The 20,081-nt window shown below is 40.2% G+C and overlaps 1 protein-coding gene across 1 annotated transcript in view; it reads left to right on the top strand.

The window, feature by feature from the left end:
• The window catches only part of CTNNA3 (catenin (cadherin-associated protein), alpha 3), a 1,348,181-nt gene that overhangs the window by 99,287 nt on the left and 1,228,813 nt on the right, over positions 1-20,081 (top strand). Inside the window, exon 5 of the mRNA XM_005876777.2 lies at positions 10,042-10,161. Coding sequence (XP_005876839.1) covers positions 10,042-10,161 — 120 coding nt within the window. The remainder of the gene's footprint in view (positions 1-10,041; positions 10,162-20,081) is intronic.

Here is a 20,081-nt window from a genome sequence, read left to right as displayed (position 1 = left end):
TCCAACCTTACCTATTATGATAGCTGTTGGTTCATACTGATTTTGTGAGCGATTAAAAGCTCCAAGTTTCTGAACTCAAACTACTCTTAATCCAGATCTTTTTCCTGTGACACTAGTTATCTTTCTATATGTAAAGGTAGATGTTACATTTATATTCATGGAAATTTATCTTGTTAATTCTGGCTTTTTTGATACAGTCCATTCAGATCTTTTTGACTTTTGATTTTGTCTTCCTTCCTAACCTGATGTCATTTTCAGATTTCTTTGACCAAACTATTCATGAAAAATTGTTTAATGACATGGAAAAGTGTGCTATATCTTCCATTCAGATAACATGAATCAGATATTACCACATGTTGAGTGAAGTTGTTAAAATGAGTTTTAAACTCATTTCATCGGGCTACTGTGTAAACCACGCTAATTTATTTTATCCTCAAGCGCTTTCTAAAAGGCCTTCCTGAAATCAAGATGTATTATCTGTGGCATTGCAGGTTTATCAGTGTAGTAACTCCAGTTGTAAAGGGAATGAACCCCATAAGAGCTCTAAGTGACCATTGTGTGCTTGCTTTTATTCCTTTTTTCCTTTTTATTGTCTTCATTTTTCAATTACTCACAATCCACTTACCTAAGGTTGTAAACCACCTGTCTGCAGGGATCTCCTTGCCCTTAAGATCTAGATAGAATTGGCTTGAACTCTCATTCTGTGTTCGGTCAAGTATAATGTTCTCCCCAAGATTCTGTAAATTTTCTGGGGCTCATATTTTCAGGGTCACCTCTGGCTCCAAGCTTTTATTGTCTCCACTGAATTATAGTTTTGGATGCTATTCCTATCCCTATTTCATATATTAATTGGACAGATACATGCAAAAATTGTTGCAGTATGTTAATCCATAATTGGAAGTTGATCTCTTCCTCCTTGATTCTCCCTCATCCCCCCTCCCAGACAAGCCATGTTTATGTATATGGCAAACCTTATAGAAGCTCGAGAAGATGGAAGGGAAGGAGTTCTGTTGTGTAACAGTATGATCTAACTTGCTTCAATTTATATATTGGACAGATACATGCAAAAATTGTTGCAGTATGTTAATCCATAATTGGAAGTTGATCTCTTCCTCCTTGATTCTCCCTCATCCCCCCTCCCAGACAAGCCATGTTTATGTATATGGCAAACCTTATAGAAGCTCGAGAAGATGGAAGGGAAGGAGTTCTGTTGTGTAACAGTATGAACTAACTTGCTTCAATTTATATCAGTAATGGCGAACCTATGACACTCATGTCAGAGGTGACACACGAACTCATTTTTTTGGTTGATTTTTCTTTGTTAAATGGCATTTAAATATATAAAATAAATATTGAAAATATAAATCTTTGTTTTACTATGGTTGCAAATATCAAAAAATTTCTATATGTGACATGGCACCAGAGTTAAGTTAGGGTTTTTCAAAATGCTGACACGCCGAGCTCAAAAGGTTCGCCATCACTGATTTATATATTAGAAAATTTCAAATTTCTTTAGCTACTTTTTTCTCATTTTTCTCTCTACCTACTCTCCTTTGTTGTCCCATACATCCCTAAATTCCTGTTATTTGAATACAGTAAGAGTTTCCATCTCTCCACCATCAACTAGGATTCTGCTCATTTGTACCCTCAGATATCACTGTCTACCTTAAATTACTCCTTAAGGTATTTTCTCAATATAGATAGTTCTTTCCCTAGGAGGAATTTTGTAGTTCTCTTTTTCTCCCTCCCTCCCCCCCACCTTCTGCATGTGCGTGCACACACATCCTACTGTCTATATATATAAAAACCTAATATGCAAATAGACCAAACAGCGCAACAACTGAACAAACAGTTGCTATGATGTGCCCTGACCACCAGGGGTGTGCGCAGAACATGACGGGCATTGGCAGCAGGTGGCAGAGCGCGGAGCATGGTGGGCATCTGCCGTGGTGGGATGGTGGGGCAGGTGAGCGGGGGCACCAGACCAAGGCAGGGCGCTGGTTGCTGTCATTGGGGCGAGCCTCTGGTGGTTACTGAAAATTCTATGCTCCCGAGTGCTGCGGTCCTTCCGGGTGCTTGCACCTGCTGCTGGCGATGGCCCTGCTTGCACCTGCAACTAGTGCTAGAGCCGCTGCTTGCACCTGCTGCCGGTGCCCAGTGCTGGTCCCGATCACTCGGCGCCATCAGTGGGTGTGAGCAGTGCCTGCAGGCCCCAATTGCCCCTGAGGGCTTCTCTACCTCCCCCTGCTCCTGAGGATTGATTGGGGCAGCAGCCATTGGGTATGAGTGGGGCTGGTGCTGTCAGCACATGGGAGCAGCAGTGGTGGGAGTGGGGCTGCTGGAAGACAGGGGACCAGGGGCCGTGGTGGGAGGGGCCAGGCAGGGGTGCGAAGGATGGGCCAAAACCCGCCCCTGTGCCTACTGCGGCCTCTCAGCCCACAGTTCCTTTCAAGGTGCACGGATTCATGCACTGGGCCCCTAGTATGATAATAATCTAGTACAGATGTATTCTGGGGGAGAGCATCAACTTTAAAGATATAGATTTCTTCTTCTGGACACATATTCTTTCTTCAAAAGCAGTAGACACCTTTTTATTTCTTGCCCTTGTTTTAAATATAATAGACAACGGCCTGCATCTCCTCCTCTATTACAATCTTATGATTTCATGCAAGCTTCTGCTCATTTTGGGCTTTTTAGCTCTGACACTTGTATACAAGTTCCTGCTACATTTTGTATTCATTTATTGTACAGTACCAAAGAATTTCTCTGCTTTCACAATGTTTTCTTCATTTATAAAAATATTTAAAATATTTATAATGTGGCCTTATCCTTTTCCTCCTTATTATGATAGTTTCCAAATAACAGAATATTTCATCCCTGCTGAGGTATAATTCCTCTTAAATGTCCGGTAAGTGAGATGTTACTCTCTTTTGATTAATAGTCTTTACCTTAATAGTCTAAACACTTTCTGATTACCTTATACTTTCTTATCTTTATTAAATTATCCTCTTTCCACTGAGACTTCCCCCAGAGATGCAATTATGATCAACCATTTTTATAAAGGACATAGACTGAGATCACCAACTAGTGCAAACATGATTCACTGTGCTACTCTCAATAGGATCAGTACTGCACCAACAGGGACTTAATATTCACTTCAATACATCAAGGATTCCCGGCATGGCAGTTTCACATGTATCTAGTTCCTTAAGGAAATACATGTTCTCTTCTGGGGAAAATAGGTCCAAATCAAAAGTAAGAGAGGATGGAGAAAAAGATGTGTCATTTCAATATTGAATTAATTTAAGGAACTTGTAAAGGCAATTTGGCTTTATCACCACTATTGCTCATAGTTTTCTATGGGAACTTAAAAGTTTTCTTTATTTTGTACTGTTCAAGTTTTTTTTTAACTTTTCTTTATGGTTTATACTTCTCAATAGTTCACATTATATATTTTTATCTGGATTTTATAAGGTTCAACATGGCTTTTGACAACAGGGAGACCTTACTTGAATCTTGGCTCTGTTGTTGATTAACTGGATGACTTTGGGAAAGTTAAAAAATCTGTGAGCCGTGTTTTTTTCTTCTGAGCGCTAAGGATAATAACACTCACTCTGAATACTTTGAAAGGATCTTGTGAGGTTTAATATGTAAATTACCTGGCAAGAACCCTGTCCTACCTTTCTCCGTGGTAGTACTTTGCTCCCGCTTTTTGACTCTTGCAATGCAATATTGTCTTCATTCTTAAAATAGGAAGGGAATTAAATTTGACACCTGAGTTGAACTAAATTTTTCCCATTTATCATATCACTAGAGGCCTGATGCATGAAATTTGTGCAAGAGTAGGCCTTCCTTCCCCCAGCTGCTGACACTGGCTTCCCTCTGGCACCCGGGACCCTGGTTTCCCTCGCAGACCCGGCCGGCTTCGTCCGGAAGGTCGTCCAGAAGGATGTCCCGTCTGATTAGCATATTATGCTTTTTGGATTAGGAAATAGACCAATGTCATTATAGAAATAGGTCCAGTTTTAATAACTTCTTATGCCAAGTACATAGTTTACATTTGCTACGTACATTGCTATAAAGCTTTTGTGTACTTAAAAATGATTCTGGATATAAAGAATATTTATAATGTTGCCAGAAAGTCACATATTACCATATTGATAGCTGAGACTTTTTGAGACCAGCTTTTATTATTAAAAGGAAGGTATGTACCAGCAAAAAGAGTTTTTAAAGCTTCTTTTTATTAAGAAATATTAGCAGTTTATAAGGGGAGAAATTAATGTTTAATTAAGAGCTGTTAGAAGCCAAGTATATTCTGCACAAAATCCTAGGAAAAGTACACAGAGAGATATTAAGGTTTAAAGAAAAAAGTAAGTCACAAGTCTGGTATTGAAGATGGAATAGGAAAAAGTAGAAAATAGAGACAAATAGGGCACAGATATCTGCTTCTGTGCTGAATTTCATACTGGAAACTTTAGGGACAAAGATAATTTAGGTCATGTGAAAATGTTAACTTCTGAAAAGGACCAAGTAGCCCCAGTTTGATCAGCTTATTAACCCATTCAGCAAATGCTTATTTTTTGTGTGCTTACTGTATGCCAGCCTTCACACTATGTGCTAGGGATTCATATTTAGAAAAAATAACACCAGGGTCCCGCTCTCCTGGAATTTATAGACTAATTAAGAAATCAACAATGTAAGTTATTATGCTAGAGGTTGGTGTAAGGTCTTAAGGAGGCATGATGGCAGCTGTATCAAGGGAGAGTGTTTTGAGTGAATAATGCTTGACTGAGTTTGGAGAGAGAACTAGACAAAGGAGGTAGTGAAGGAAGAGAGCATTTTAAGTGGAGGGAATGTATATTCTTGAAGACCATTCATACTTATGAATGGCTGAGGTGAAGGATGATTGTATGGGAGGAATGAGTTGAAGTTGAGGAGAGTGGGCATAGATCTACTTGTGAAAGGCTATGTGCTAAGTTAAAAAGTTTGAACTATAGTCTGAAACGAGGGTGGGAACCATTAAAGAATTTTAAGCAGGAAAATTATATAAGTAAATTTATATGTTAGGTCCATTACTCTGTCAGCAGTTGGCAAGGGGGGCAGATTGGAGGTAGAGAGCCAGTAATGAGGCTGATGCATTCATTTGGTGGTGAAATGATGGGGTGGGGTGAGGAACGAATGAGAGAGATGGAGGAGGAACAGTACAATTTGGAAAGTGATTGGAATCTGTTCAGAGGGAAAGGGAAGTAGCAAGCAGCCTTCTAGGAATTTGGTTGGGCATTGAGGACACTGGTTTTCTGCATATAGAGAAGCAATTTACGAGCCTTAGACATACTGGACTTGAGGCACATATGAAAGATAGTAGATACTACAAATATATTGGAGCTCAGGAGAGCAAATAAAACGAGATAGATTATGTTTGTAGTGATATGCTTTCATTTCTTTTTTATTCCTTTTGTGTAACTTCTATGGGTATTTTAATTCTCCCACACATAGACTTTATGTTGTGGTCGTCACAATTTACATCTATTCATGTTATGTATTTTTTTTTTACATATTTTAGTTAGTTTTAGTACATTTCTCTTTGAACTTTAATTTTTAAAAATCCTCACATGAGGGTATATTTTCATTGACTTTAGAGAGAGAGAGAAACATTGATGTGAAAGAGAAACATTGATTGGTTGCCTCCTATACACTTCCTGACTGGGGATCGAACCCACAACCCAAGTATGTGCCCTGAATTGGAATTGAACCCACCACCTTTTGGTGTATGGGACGATGCTGCAACCCACTGAGCCACTGGACAGGGCAAGAACTATCTTTCTGGTTGTTACAGTTCCATGGAACCCGGGAACATAAGCCTCCCTGTCCTCCAGGCTAGGAGATCTTGGGGCACCCCTGGGTGGCCACCATAGAAACTGGGCCACCAGACATGTGTAGATGCTCCTCTTTGTGAGAGAGTGGTGCTCTGCAGCCTGTTAGTGGGAGAGTGTAAAGACAGTGACCACTGGCTGGAGCAAGGCAGAGGGGGAGTGTAAAGATGGCAACCTCTAAAAAAAGAATAAAAAAGAAAAAGAAAAAAATGGCCCTAGGGGGAGTGTAAAGATGGCAACCTCTAAAAAAAGAATTACAAAAAAGAAAAAAATGGCCCCGAGACTATCCAAGCAGGCCTCTGCCTTGCTGACCAATGTTATAAAATAAACAAATGAGTCTTTTTTTCATGTAAATTTGGGGCTCATTTCAAAAGACTGCTTTAGCACTGGCCATAGGGTGGGTGAGTCTGTGTGGAGCCCTCTAGGAGCCTGTTCTTAGGCAGCTACAGCCCCAGGAGTCTGGTGGCTGTGAGCCCCACTGGTCTTCAAAGCCACGTGTCTTGGAGGCTCATCTCTCAGGTGCCTGTCTTAAGAGTTGGGGTGCCTGATGTGAGGTATGAACCCTTCACTCTGCATGGTGCTCTGTTTTTTTTTTAAGTTTCTTCCTGATGGTGGGTTGTTCCATTGGGGGGTGGGGTTTATGGCGAGAATGTGTCTCTACCTGCTTCGGTATGGTTTCCGGCTTGTTTACCTGATGTGAAGTAGTATCTCCACCTTTGTTTAGGGTTCCCCACCGCCCCCCCTCCCCCCAACATAGTTGTAGATGCAGTGTGTCCATGGGAGGAGGTGAATTCAGGATCTTCCTACATTGCACTCTTGAATTGGAACTCGAACAGAAAGGATCTTGGGTGCGGGTTTACAGCACTTACTTTTATGGAAAAATTTGGGCTAAGAGATAGTGTTTGCATGTTCTCATTCTCGTCTGCCCTGTGATATTTGATACGATAGCCAAATAGGACAGAATTTGCATTTATTTCTCAGAGAAAAGACCATCTTAATATTCAGTTGTGACATTTTAGAGTACACCCAGGTTTGTTTTGGGTTCAGATTTATTCCCTGGGCTTTTTTTTTTAAGGTTTACATTTTGTCTGTAATGAGTTAAAAATATCAACATTCAACAAATTATTTTGGGATTCTTGAATTATTTTAAATTACCACCCAAAACTTTGAACAAGTACAATCCAGGCAATGCTTAAGGTAAGGTTCAGATTTTACTGGAAGATATTTGACATTAACTCAAGCACAGTGGCCTATTGGAATGAAAAATCTTCAAATTGAGTTAATGTCAAATATCTTTCAGTAAAATCTGAACCTTACCTTAGCATTGCCTTATTTTTATCTTTTTTTACTTCTGCTTCATCTACAAGGTAAAATTAGTGCTTTTATTCTTTAGCATCTTTAAGTGTATATGTGGGCAGGTATTGATGGAGTGTGTTTAATGGGATCTAACAAAAAGCTACTCTACAGATTTTATGACATCCCCTTGATAATTATTTGTTTTTATAAACGAAAAAATCTACTTAAATGAATGAATCATCATAGTTTGAGTATTCTGAGCTATTTAGTATCAATCAATGGAGGCTATATGTCCTGATAATGAAAATTCGAGCTAAAATCTCCACATTATGCAGACTCTGACCTTTAATGAAAACAGTTTGTGGTTATGCATCCTTACTGGATTTTCTCTCTTACTTCGTTGGCTGTAGACGGGTTATCTGGAATTATTGGTTTTCATGTTTCTTATTTTGAATGTATTACTGTATTAATCCGGAAGTTTCTATTTGGAGTTGTATAAAAGTTCACATAGATGTGAGGAAGAAATATCTAAGAAGTAGAGTAATATTTCTCAGGGAATAGATTGATTGGCAAAATAGTTTGTATTATTTATAGATAAAATTACTTAAATTGTTTAAAATTGTAGACCTGGTATTATTTTGATTTGAACATAGAGAGAATAGACCAAGGAATAGAGCAAGGCACAGAAACAATCACATAACATAATAAAACAGCGAATATAATGGTTATTAAAATTATATTAAAGAAATTTGTTTACTCTGCCACAAAATGGGAAAATGAGCAGACTTCGGCTGCGTTTGAACTGATGGGTGGGACTGGTTCCCATTTAAGGCTCTGAAAATTCTTCCTGTGATTTGAGGCCCAATTCAGTTTCCCTCATGTCTTTTATCTGGCCCGAGTCTCATATCAGGGAGTCTTTTCTGTTTCAGCACATGTTACTTTTATCTCCTTTTTGCATTCTCTTCACTCACAATGCCTTGTTTGAGCTAATGATAAAGTAGCAAGAGCACAGCATTGTGGTCAAAACCCATTTCAAACTAGGAGTCCAGTTGACTCACTGGTGAAATGGGAAGGGAGCTGGGGCCTCCGGTGGTTCCTGTGAGACTTAGATTGGAAGGCATAAAGTAGTGCCTGGACCTGAGCAGGCACTCAAATGTCAGAGTCCTTCCTATTTTTGAGGTTCATGCCTAGCTTTCCGGCAGCCTGTCAGTTCATTTAGCGCAGGAAACGTGTTTTATATTCACAGTGCCTTGTGCACAGTAATGTCTAAAATATCGCATTGTTGAATGTAATTTACCAGCCTGCTGTGGAAGCTTAGTACTGTTATTTTTTATTTCCTTTTCCTCTGCCATCTTGGTTTGAGATAAACAAGTTGCTTTTGTGAAACTGAGGATTTAATTCAGCAGAATGCCGTTATAATATGACTTATTCCATGGCGTTTGAAATAGTAAGGGTCAAATCATTTCCCTGGAAACTTAATCATATTCTGTAAAATCCTATTAGCCTGTCTCATACCATCACAGTCACAGTGGAGTTCTGGTGTGTTTAAGATGGTGAAGTCTCTGTAGAAATCTATCTAATGGCACACAGTGAGCATATGGAAAACAAATGACATAAAGCGAGAGGAAATGCAAATGTCTTGCAAATGACATTACGTGACATTTGCAATCACTAATCCTCCAAAGTAGGCGCTAATTTACTAAAATAAACCAAGAATTCAATTTGTTGTGAGCTCCCTTTGCTTAATTAATTATTAGTAGCAGAACAATATTCTGCGCTACACTGCAATTTGTCTCCTTTGTGTTTATCTAGTATCTGACTTAGAAATGAACAGAAGCCCTGGCCGATGTGGCTCAGTTGATTGGGCATCCGTACACCAAATGGTTGCCAGTTCGATTCCTGGTCAGGGTACAAGCCTGGGTTGTGGGTTTGATCCCCAGTTGTGGGGGTGGGCAGTGGCGGGGTGGGAGAGGCAATATCGATGTTTCTCTCTCTTTCCCTCTCCTTTCCTCTCTCTCTAAAAATCAAAAATATTTTTTAAAACCGTGAACAGAAACATGCTGATTCAGCAGAACTGATTTTGTAGCTCACCTGTGTTATAAAGCAGGAATGAATAAATGTTTGCTGAACACACTGCATATGCTTCAGTCATCAAAACGTTAGTTTTCTTACCTTCCCAAAATATGAGATCTGAGAGAGCTTCCTGATGGAAACTTGCTGGGTGCCTATTCTGCAGAGATATTTCTATAGAGACAAGCAACTGTTTTTACATAAATTGTTTCCATGGTTGGAATGTGAGAGCTCTTTTAACACTTTCTCATTGTGATTTGAAATTATACATACATTCATTGTACATTTTTTCTTTAAAAGTAGTAGTGTATGCTAAGACATGAAGAGTTTTTTTTTTTTTTTAATCCAGTATACTCTTTTGTTGAAATGAGGACTAAGTGGGCTTTCATTTATGCAATAACGTTGGTGTACATTTTCTTATTCTTTTTAAAAAAATATATTTTATTGATTTTTTATAGAGAGGAAGGGAGAGGGATAGAGAGTTAGAAACATCAATGAGAGAGAAACATCAATCAGCTGCCTCCTGCACACCCCCTACTGGGGATATGCCCGAAACCAAGGTACGTGCCCTTGACCGGAATCGAACCTGGGACCCTTGAGTCCACAGGCTGACGCTCTATCCACTGAGCCAAACCAGTCAGGGCCATTTTCTTATTCTTCATAATCATTTTTAATTATTTTATTGAAAGGCAACTAGTTTGTATTTGTTATATCTGTTTCAACTTTTCTCTGTTAGCTAGTTAGACCTTTGAGGAAAAATAATGCTGCTGTACTAATTATTTACTTTCGTTTTAAATTTCAGTTTCAAAGGACATTTGAATCTCTTAAAAATGTTTCCAACAAATCTGACCTCCAGAAAACCTATCAGAAGCTTGGGAAGGAGCTGGAAAATTTGGATTATTTAGCCTTCAAACGTCAGCAGGTAGGATGGGAACTCTCCTTGTGGAGATGATGAGTACTAGGCTTTGTGCTGTCATGCCTGTCAGTTTAGGTGGGCCTGGGGCAGTTACATTCCAATGTTTAGGGCAGAAATAGGCTGTGCTATGCTGTGTTGACCTGTCTCTTCATAGGACTTCCTGCGGCGTTCCCTGGGGGTCTTGCTTTTAGATGTGCACTCTGGGGGTTTCTACATGTGTCCTTTTACTTCTCTTAAAGAAAACTCCTGCTGGCTTGTAAAGGTACAACTTCCCTTCAAGTAAGGATGCTTCATTGGCATAAAGGGAACCTCTGTGAATGCTGGACCAGGTGGCTTTTATATTGACAGGGGGATGCTTGAGAAAAATCCCCTGAAGACCAGGTAAAGGATGTGGTTGTACATACAACATTAAGGAAAAAAAGTCATAAATATGCCAACATATGAATCAACCTTTGCTTTGCTTATTTGATCTCTGAAGATTAGTAAGTTTTCTAAATGTATGAGGTTGAAGAAAAATATACTTTACAAATGCAAATCTTTTTGCCTCCTTGAATAGATTTCAAGATAAATTCTGAGCCCAAATAGAACTGGTTTGCTTTTAGAATTAATATTTTGTAATATTAACAATAATTCTCTGTGTTTGTGAGATTCGACCTTTCCCAAGCTGGATCTTCATCCGTTTCTTCACAGCCACTAGGTGTCAGGGTTGTCAAGCTTTTACTTTGACGTAATGTTTATTCCCATCAGAACTGCCAGTTAGATGTTTAAATGAGGTTGCATGAAGTTTGGGAAGGTGCTCACTGATGGATAGCGTCTAGAAAAATGACTAAGTGGGTGACTCGGATGGCCAGGCACCAAGTCCATTACTTAAGAGTCTTTCCTGTTAGTGTGGCAAAAGGTGTGACTCTCTGGCCATTGCCAGTTTCACTGATTTTGGATCTATGGGATGGGGGTTTTCAAAGCAGGACTTGCTATGTGTAGTCACACCTCATCAAGTCAGCATAGTATGGTGAGGAAATACTGACTTGAAAAGAGAATTGTGTTTTAGGTTTTGCTTTATTGCAGACCTTACGTGAGCATTTAACCTTTCCAAGGCCCTGTTTTCCTAGGAGCTATATTTGTTTTGTAGAAAGTTCTGGGGCAAATGCAATAAATTTATATGAAAAAGGACACACTATCCATTTATGTTTTTTTAAACCTATTTTTAAATTAGTGAGGGCCTAGGTATTAATTAGCACATGCGACGAAGCAGTTACAGTTACGGAGCTTCCAGATTCTGCTGCTTGATATTCACACCACGAGTCACTGCTCTGGCCATGCAACTTTTAGTACAGTTTTGTGTCCAAGAGCCGTATTTTACCTCTGAGGAGCATTTGAGTTGGCAGGCAGTAGTCACTGTTCCCTCTTCTTATCCTTTCCCATTAACACATTCTCAGTGATTAGATTCTTACATTAGCTAATTGTCACTTTGGAAAAATGGGAATGCTTCAAGGACAGACCTCTGGGAGAATGGCATTGAGGACAGACAGGTAAATTGCATGTGTATGTGAGAAAAATATGGGCATATATATATATATATATATGTAAATTATATATGCTATTTATAAATGACAACTATCTGCCACATAGTGTGTTTAATACACTTATGGATTAGATAATTAAATACATTATAAAGGGCTTGGTTTTATGAACACCATTTTACAGATGAGAAGACTGTTGCCTAAGATCACCGGGCGAATAAGACACGAGGCTGGTCTTCCAGGGTAAATCAGTCTGACTCCAAACCTGGGCTTTTCCGTGGTCTCGTACCCAATATCCCTGCAGGAAGCCAGGCTGGGGGAAGTAAAGTGAGGAGTTCTAGGTGTTCGGAATGAAAGTAATTTTAGGAGAGGCTGGACCCAGGGTACCGATTTTTAGGTAATTTCTACACAAAGGTGGAATATTGGCGCTAGATGAAAGGTAGACCTATTTTCTACAATGTCTCCAAGTTCCATCTTATTCTAATGACTTGTTTGCATGTAACTAACATTTTTCTATATCATGTTGGTTTTTTTCTCTTTAATGCTCAGGAGTCCAGGCATAGGGGACAGTTAGGTTCAGGGCCTCAGGTCTGGTAGACTTAAAGAAACATTTGAAAATGCCACCTGGTGAGAGGCAAAAGACGGCCAGTTCTCGCTCTTTCTCTCATGCAAGTCGTGCAGTATCTCCGAAACCACAAAAGGATTTTTGAAAGACTCTATTCAGACAGCTAAGAAAATGTATGAAACTTTACTACACGATTTTCTAAGTGTTATGTCTAGCAACTCTAGTTCTAGTGAAATTTATTCACACAAAGCAGATTTTGAGCTCAAAGGGCCAAATCCATATAAAATGGGCTTCCCTGAGCAGGTACCATACTGTCAATCCTTTGTCTTACTAGACTCCATCTCTTCCTATACCTACTGATCATTCTTTTTCTTCCTGGAAAAGATAGAAGGGGAATTGGAGGGAAGCGGTCAGAAAGAGAAGGATGGTGGGAAGTCAGGGACCACAGAGTGATGGACAAAGAGGGAAGAGACCAATAGGGATAAGATAGGAGGAATAAAATGAGGGAAGTTAAACTGTAGTTGGTTTTATACTGTATGCATCTAGTAAGTTAAAAAGGTTGATTTTTGAAAGTTAAAAAAAAAATCTCAAAATAGAAAAAGGGAGAAAAAAGGAGAGGCTACAAGAAGACATAGTGAATGAGGGAGATGGCAGGGAACAGCAAAGACAAATTTTGTTTACTTCCCATTTTACCTCGGAAAATAGCAGAACTTTCTAGAAACTTGTAATATTAACCCAGTTCTTCTGTATGAAAGCCCCTGAGGAATTGCTGTTTCCTGGGTGGGCAGGGTTCAAAGAGTCAGAACGTGTGCTCTTCCCTGACTTGGTGAGACTTGCCCTTATATTGCCTACCCTGCCCCTTGAAAGGCCCCCAAACCTCTAAACACACACTAGTGAGTTTCTCCCACTGGAAAAGATTCAGGAATCTGTAAAATTGCAATACAGCAAGAAAGCTTCTGCCTCCTACGGCAGGATCTTTGTCCAAGAGAATTAGTCATGGCTTGTTTTCCGCTCCAACCGTATTCATCATTCCTCGTGTGACAGCACATAGGCTCCGTAAGGACAGGGCCTCATCTGTCACCTTCGCTGCTGCATTCTCTGCGGTGCTCACAACAGTACCCGACCCATGGCAGACGCTCAATAAATACTTGTTGGTGCCGTTGTTGCTACGAACAAGAAAGCATACAAAAGTTTTGGCCTCAGATTACCGGCAATTAAAATTGATGTTACCACATTTTTAAAATTCATAAGGGCATTAACCCTCGGGCTTCCCGAATGCCAGAGGCTGACAGATTGCCCTTAGACTTAGGCATTATTTAGGTGTTCTGCTGACATGTTTCATTTCCCATCCATTTCTTTACAAAAATATTAATGTTACAAAATATTAATGTTACCTTAACTATGAGTTATGGATGTTCAGTGGATCAACTATAATTATCTTGGACTCATTCATTAGTTTTTATTTTGTTTCCTTTTTCTATGACATTTTAAACATAGTTTTGAGAGATTTCTTTCTCTGGGCCAGATAGATTCCTGGAGTATTTTGTTCTATTCTTTTTAACTCCATTTTGGGGTTTGTTGTACTCTCTCTCCTAGGTGTGAGCTTAACTGTTTCTTTCCTTATTTTCTTTTTTAAAAGAGTGAGTGCTTACACCTCAGCTATCCTTAGGCTATATTTTAGGTCGGGGCACAAGCATCTCTCCATTTCCCTACTGTCAAAAAGAGTAATGGTGAAAACAGCCTTGGTAGGAAAAGGTGAGCGGAGGCCATGATAGATGAGGTGGTAGGTTTTCCAGGACGAGTCAGCTTGAAGTAAATGATGACAAAGCAGGATTAACTGGAGAATCTAGAGACTTTTTCAGTTTTTAATATCTGGAGATGTAATCTTAGAGTTTATGTGCTTGGACTGTTTGGTTTTTATCCTCCTGGTTGATATTACATAGGAATGGTAATAGCAAGATTCAGCTGTTATATAGAGCCCAGATTTATGTATTAATTTGAGAAGTTATAAATCAAGAGATTTCCTTGGGGCTTTGATTAGGTGGAATAAAATAAAATAAAGTTTGATAATCTGGACTCTAATTTAATTCCTTTTTAATTTAATGTAAATTTTAAATGGATTTATTGGGATGACACTGGTTAACTAAACTATACAGGTTTCAGGTGCACAATTGTACAACACATCATCTGTACACTGTATTGTGTGTGCACCACCCCAAGTCAAGTCTCTGTCCATCACCATTTATCCCCCCCATAACCTCTTCCACCTTCTTCCCCCATCCCCATGGCAATCATCACACTGTTGTTTATGAGTTTTTTTCTCTTTTTTGCTTTATTCCCCTCCCTCCCCAATACCGCCAGTCTATTTTGCTTGCTAGTTCATTTTATTAATTAGATTCCACATATGAGTGAAATCGCATGGTACTTGTCTTTCTCTGACTGTCTTATTTCACTTAGCTAATGCTCTCCTGGTCCATACGTGCTACTGTAAAAGGTAAGATTTCTACCCCCCCTTTTTTATTTTTATTTTTTAAAATATATTTCTTTATTGATTTCTCGGCCCCGGTGAGGTCGGGACGGCCCCGGTGAGGCTGAAACGGCCCCGGTGAGGTAGGGATGGCCCCGGTGAGGTTGAAACGGCCCCGGTGAGGGCGGGATGGCCCCGGTGAGGTTGAAACGGCCCCGGTGAGGTCGGGACGGCCCCGGTCAGGTTGGGACTGCTCCAGTGAGGTTGGGACAGATAATGGGGACCAGTATAGACTGATGAACAGGGGTAGATGCAGAGGCAGAGCAACATTGAACAGACTGTCAAACTACAGTGGGAAGCCTGGGGAGGGTTTGGGGGGGGGATTAAGAGATCAACCGATGGACTTATATGCATGCATATAAGATTAACCAGGGGGGGAAGAAGGAGACATATGTAATATTCTTTTTAATACCTTAAGAAATAAAAATTAAAAAAATAATATATTTCTTTATTGATTTCAGAGAGGAAGGGAGAAGGTGAGAGAGAATCATTGATCGGCTGCCTCCTGCACGTCCCCTACTGGGGATTGAGCCCGCAACCCTGGCATGTGCCCTTGGCCGGAATCGTACCCGGGGCCCTTCAGTCCACAGGCTGACGCTCTATCCACTGAGCCAAGCCGGCCAGGGCTACCCCCTCCCCTTTTTTTAACAACTGAGTAGTATTTCATTGTGTAAATGTACCACAGATTTTATCCACTCACCTACTGATGGACACTTGGCTGTTTCTAGATCTTGGCTATTGTAAGTAAAGCTGCAATGAATAAGAGGGTGCATCTAATCTTTCAAATCAGTGTTTTGGGTTTCTTCAGATAAATTCCCAGAGGTGGAATCTCTGGATCATAAGGCAGTTCCATTTTTATTTTTTTGAGGTAACTCCGTACTGCTTTCTACAGTGGCTGCACCAATCTGCATTCCTACCAACAGTGCACTAGGGTTCCCTTTTCTCCACATCCTCGCCAGCACTTGTTGTTTGTGGATTTATTGATGGTAGCCATTCTGACAGGTGTGAGATGATACTGTGGTTTTTTATTTGTATGTCTCTGATGATCAGTGACATTGAGCATCTTTTCATATGTGTATGGTCATCTGTATGTCCTCTTTGAAGAAGTGTCTATTCAGGTCCTTTGCCATTTTTAAATTGGATTGTTTGTTTCTTTGGGTGTTGAGTTGTATAAGTTCTTAATTATTTATTTATTTTTGTTAATCCTTGCCCAAGGATATTTTTCCATTGATTTTTAGGGAGAGTGGAAGAGAGAGGGAAAGACAGAGAGAAACATTGATGTGAGAGAAACACATTGATTGGTTGCCTCCTGTACAAGCTCCAACCAGGGCTCAGTTCGGGGAGGAGCCTGCAACCAAAGTACATGCCCTTGACTGTAATTGAACTCAGGAATCGTTGGTCCTTAGGCCGATGCTCTATCCACTGAGCCAAACTGGCTAGGGTAGGTTGTATAAGTTCTTTATAAATTTTGGATATCAACCCCTTATCAGATATGTCATGGTGAATATGTTCTTCCATTCAGTGGGTTGTCTTTCCATTTTGTTGATGGTTTCCTTTGCTGTGCAAAAATGTTTTAGTTTGATGTAGTCCCATTTGTTTATTTTTTCTTTTGTTTCACTTGCCCGAGGAGATGTATCAGCAAAAAGATGTCTGAGATTTTACTGTCTTGTTTTCTTTTCTTACCTCTTTTTCTATCCTTAGTACTTAAAACAGCATTGTAAGACACATCCCTTTCCAGAGGCTTCTGGAGTCCTTTGATGTGACTTATAGTTGATATGAGGGGCCTAGTGCATGAAATCGTGCACCTTGAAAGGAACTGTGGGCTGCGGTGGACACAGGGGCGGGTCTTGGTCCATCCTCTGCGCCCCCACCAGCCCCTTGCCACCGCGCCCCTGGTCCCCTGTCTGCCGGCAGCCCCACTCCCGCTGCCATTGATCCACGTGCTGACGGTGCCTGCCCCGCTCACACCTGCTGACAGCATGGAGCTATTGGGGCCTGCGCCAGCAGAGGGTGTGAGCAAGGCCGGTGCTGTCAGTGGGTGTGAGTGGCGGTTGCTGCCCCATTTTCTGCTCAGGGTAGGGGGAGGTGGAGAAGCCCTCAGGGGCGATCGGGACCGGCAGCCACCACTTGTACCTGCTGATGGCGCCGAGCAATTGGGACTAGCACTGGGCGCTGGCAGTAGGTGCGAGTGGGGACGTCGCCAGCAGTGGGTGCAAGTAGCGGCTGCCGGCCCTGATAGCCCTTCAGGAGCAGGGGGAGTTGGAGAAGCCCTGAGGGGTGAGCAGGGCTGGCGCTGGCAGCAGGTGCGAGCACCAAGCAGGACCGTGGCGTACGTGAGCAAAGAATTTTCAGTAAATACCAGAGGCTTGCCCCGATGACAGCAACCAGCGCCCCGCCTTGGTCTGGCGCCCCCGCTCACCTGTTCCACCATCCCGCTGCAGCCGATGCCTGCCATGTTCCACACTCTGCTGCCTGCTGCTGATGCCCACCATGTTCCATGCGCACTCCCTGGTGGTCAGTGCACGTCATAGCGACCAGTTGTTCTGTGGTTCAGTCTATTTGCATATTAACCTTTTATTATATAGGATTATTTAGTTGAACATTATGTAGACTAAGGCTTACACATTGATGTGAAGGTATGTGAAATTAAAATATTGTACTTCATACACATATCCATGTTGGAACACATCATATACCCTGATCTTCCTCTTGTTTCCCTGATCATGGCATGCTGTTCTTTCCTTCAACCTTTCATAAGGTTTATATAACTTGATATTTAGAATATCTGGCCCCTTTCTATTTACTTATTTAACTAATCATTCTATGAAGCCAAACTGAAGTCCAGCCTCCCTCATAACACTTTATCCTGTGACCTCTAGTCAATATGTAAACTCTTCCTTCTTAGCTTGTATATGTGCCCTACAATTTAGCATCTCATTGATTATGCAGTCACTGAGGTTCCGTGTATGCAGGTTAGAGTGTGGACTTTGTAGTCAGTCTAATCTTGTGAGACTAATTGTGTTGCCTTGGGCATGAGACATACTGTAGAGTGTCCTATTGCCTAGTTGACAAAGCTGCTTTTGAATGCTGGTGGTTCTATTCCTTTGACACTATGGACTTTTATAACATGTGTTAATGCTATCTGACAAAATGCTCAGATTCCTAGTGCCAAAGGTTCAATTCAGTGTATAGAACGGATCACACACATCCATTTGTGCTACTTAAAAAAATTTATGTTTATTGGTGCTTAAGGTAAAGAGCTTATACTTTGCAAGTCATCCACATTGTTCCTTAGACACTTTATCTTTGCTCAGATTTTTGAAGAGTGGTGGCTTGTTTATGGTTTTTGTATTTATGGCTAATGCAAGTTTTAACACGATGGATGCAATGCATTGTGTAGCTAGTTTTCTAAAAAAAAAAGCCGTCTTTTAGGCATTGTTTTTCAGAACTTCAATAACTTTGTCCTTTAAATTTCAAAAAGTTAGGAAAATAATACCTAACTTATACCCCATTTTCATAAAACAATTTATAAAGTATAAGGTATATATATGTCTTAAGTACTTTAAAGGAATAAGAGACTTAGGGCAGTGCCTGACATGTTCTTAGTAAAAGTGGTAGCTATTATAATGTTTTTTGTATTAGTCTAACAGTCATCTTAAATGGTTCATAAGTTCCATAGAGCTATGTTTTCTATTTTGTAGACTATTATGTTTTGTATTTTGTGTACTGCACATAGGGTCCAGTACTGTTCTGAACAGATAGGATGGAATATTTCTGGACATATGTAACTGAGCTGCTGGTGATCTGTGTCACAAAAAATAATGATCCCCCTTGAGGAAGGAGTTGCAATAGTATTTGGTTCTAATGTGTTTCTAAGGTGATGTCTCTAGTTGGGCAGTGAAATTAAGGTCCTGAGTATGGTGCCATAGCAATCTGTGGTGAAAATAGGGTCTCAGACCCAATGTTCTGGGTAAATCCCAACTCATGTAATAATTACATGCCATGTGCCTAACTTCCTCTTGGTTCCAGGCGGTATTACACAGCACCACAGTGTGCTCTCTTTAGTGATGATATGCAGGAGCAAACAACTGCTTTTTTCTTCTACCGAGCTTAGTGAGTTAACCCCTTTAGGTAACTTGAAAACCAGAAGGGTACATAATACCGTGTAGGGTAGAAATTGAATTAAAAATGGTCCCTTATCAATAAAGAAACATAGAAGTAAGTTAGATGAAATTTACTTAGTGAGAAGGGCTGCGGGTTAACACCCTTGCTTTGAAAAGAAAATTCCAGGTGGGTAATGACTGACCACACAGATGATAATCCTGGGCTTACCCTGGAACTTAAGAACCCCGAGGACACCAGATACCAAGTAGGCCTCCTGTGAAAACAATGCTTAGCAAAACAAAACGAAGTGGCAGGCTTGTTGTAGTTGTACTATAGCATAGGGAGAAGAGGAAGTTGATAAATTCCAATGGTAGTCTTCAACCATGGAAAGATTTACAACAATAAAACTGCTCTGGGTCATCTAGGATAAGGGGGAATGCGATGATATGCACGGGGGCGGGGGGTGCGTATGTGTAAGGACAGTATAAAGTAGAACTATCTTCCCATTTACATTAGCACTGAAATGGAAGTTGTAAATACATTTTACTTAAGACCTTTAAAAATGCAGTACATATGCATCTGGGATCATTTAGAGGCAATCTATGAAAGAGTGTGATTATTGGGCTGGGCTGAAGGAGCACTAAGGGGAAGTACTAATCGTATAGAAAAATGGTTCCATAAGCAACAGATTCACTTAAATGGCCTTTGTTAGATGAAATATGTTAATAGCTCAACTGGGAGAAGATCCTTTCCTTCTTTGTTCTGTAATTAATACAATTCTCTTGAAAGAGTTCTGATTGAATTACTCCTTTTAAGAGTAAGTGAAGCTAAATTTGCTATGTAAAATATTCATGTCTATCTTAGATGATATTCTGTTTCTTATTTGCCCAATCAAGTAAAATAATTATTTATGCCATGTACAAAACTCTTTCTAAAAATCCTAAAGCACTTCAGACATTATTTAAAAATTCATTGCACAGGTATAAAAATATTTAATTATAAGACAGGGTGATACAGCAACGTTCAGACCAACCCAAACATGTTTTATTCTGCCTACCACATGTGCAATTACATTTTAATTCATGTGTACACAGTCAAAGAAAAAAAAGAGATGACATTTCATTAATACTTCAGTTTTCTGATGGGGAGAGAGAGAGAGAGAGAGAGAGAGAGAGAGAGAGAGAAGAAGAGAAGAAGAAGAAGAAGAAGA

The sequence above is a fragment of the Myotis brandtii genome, unplaced genomic scaffold (assembly GCF_000412655.1).
Source record: "Myotis brandtii unplaced genomic scaffold, ASM41265v1 scaffold499, whole genome shotgun sequence".
Classification (NCBI taxonomy): Eukaryota; Metazoa; Chordata; class Mammalia; order Chiroptera; family Vespertilionidae; genus Myotis; species Myotis brandtii.
Note: the sequence above shows the minus strand (reverse complement) of the source record. Positions and strands in the feature narration are given on the sequence as shown.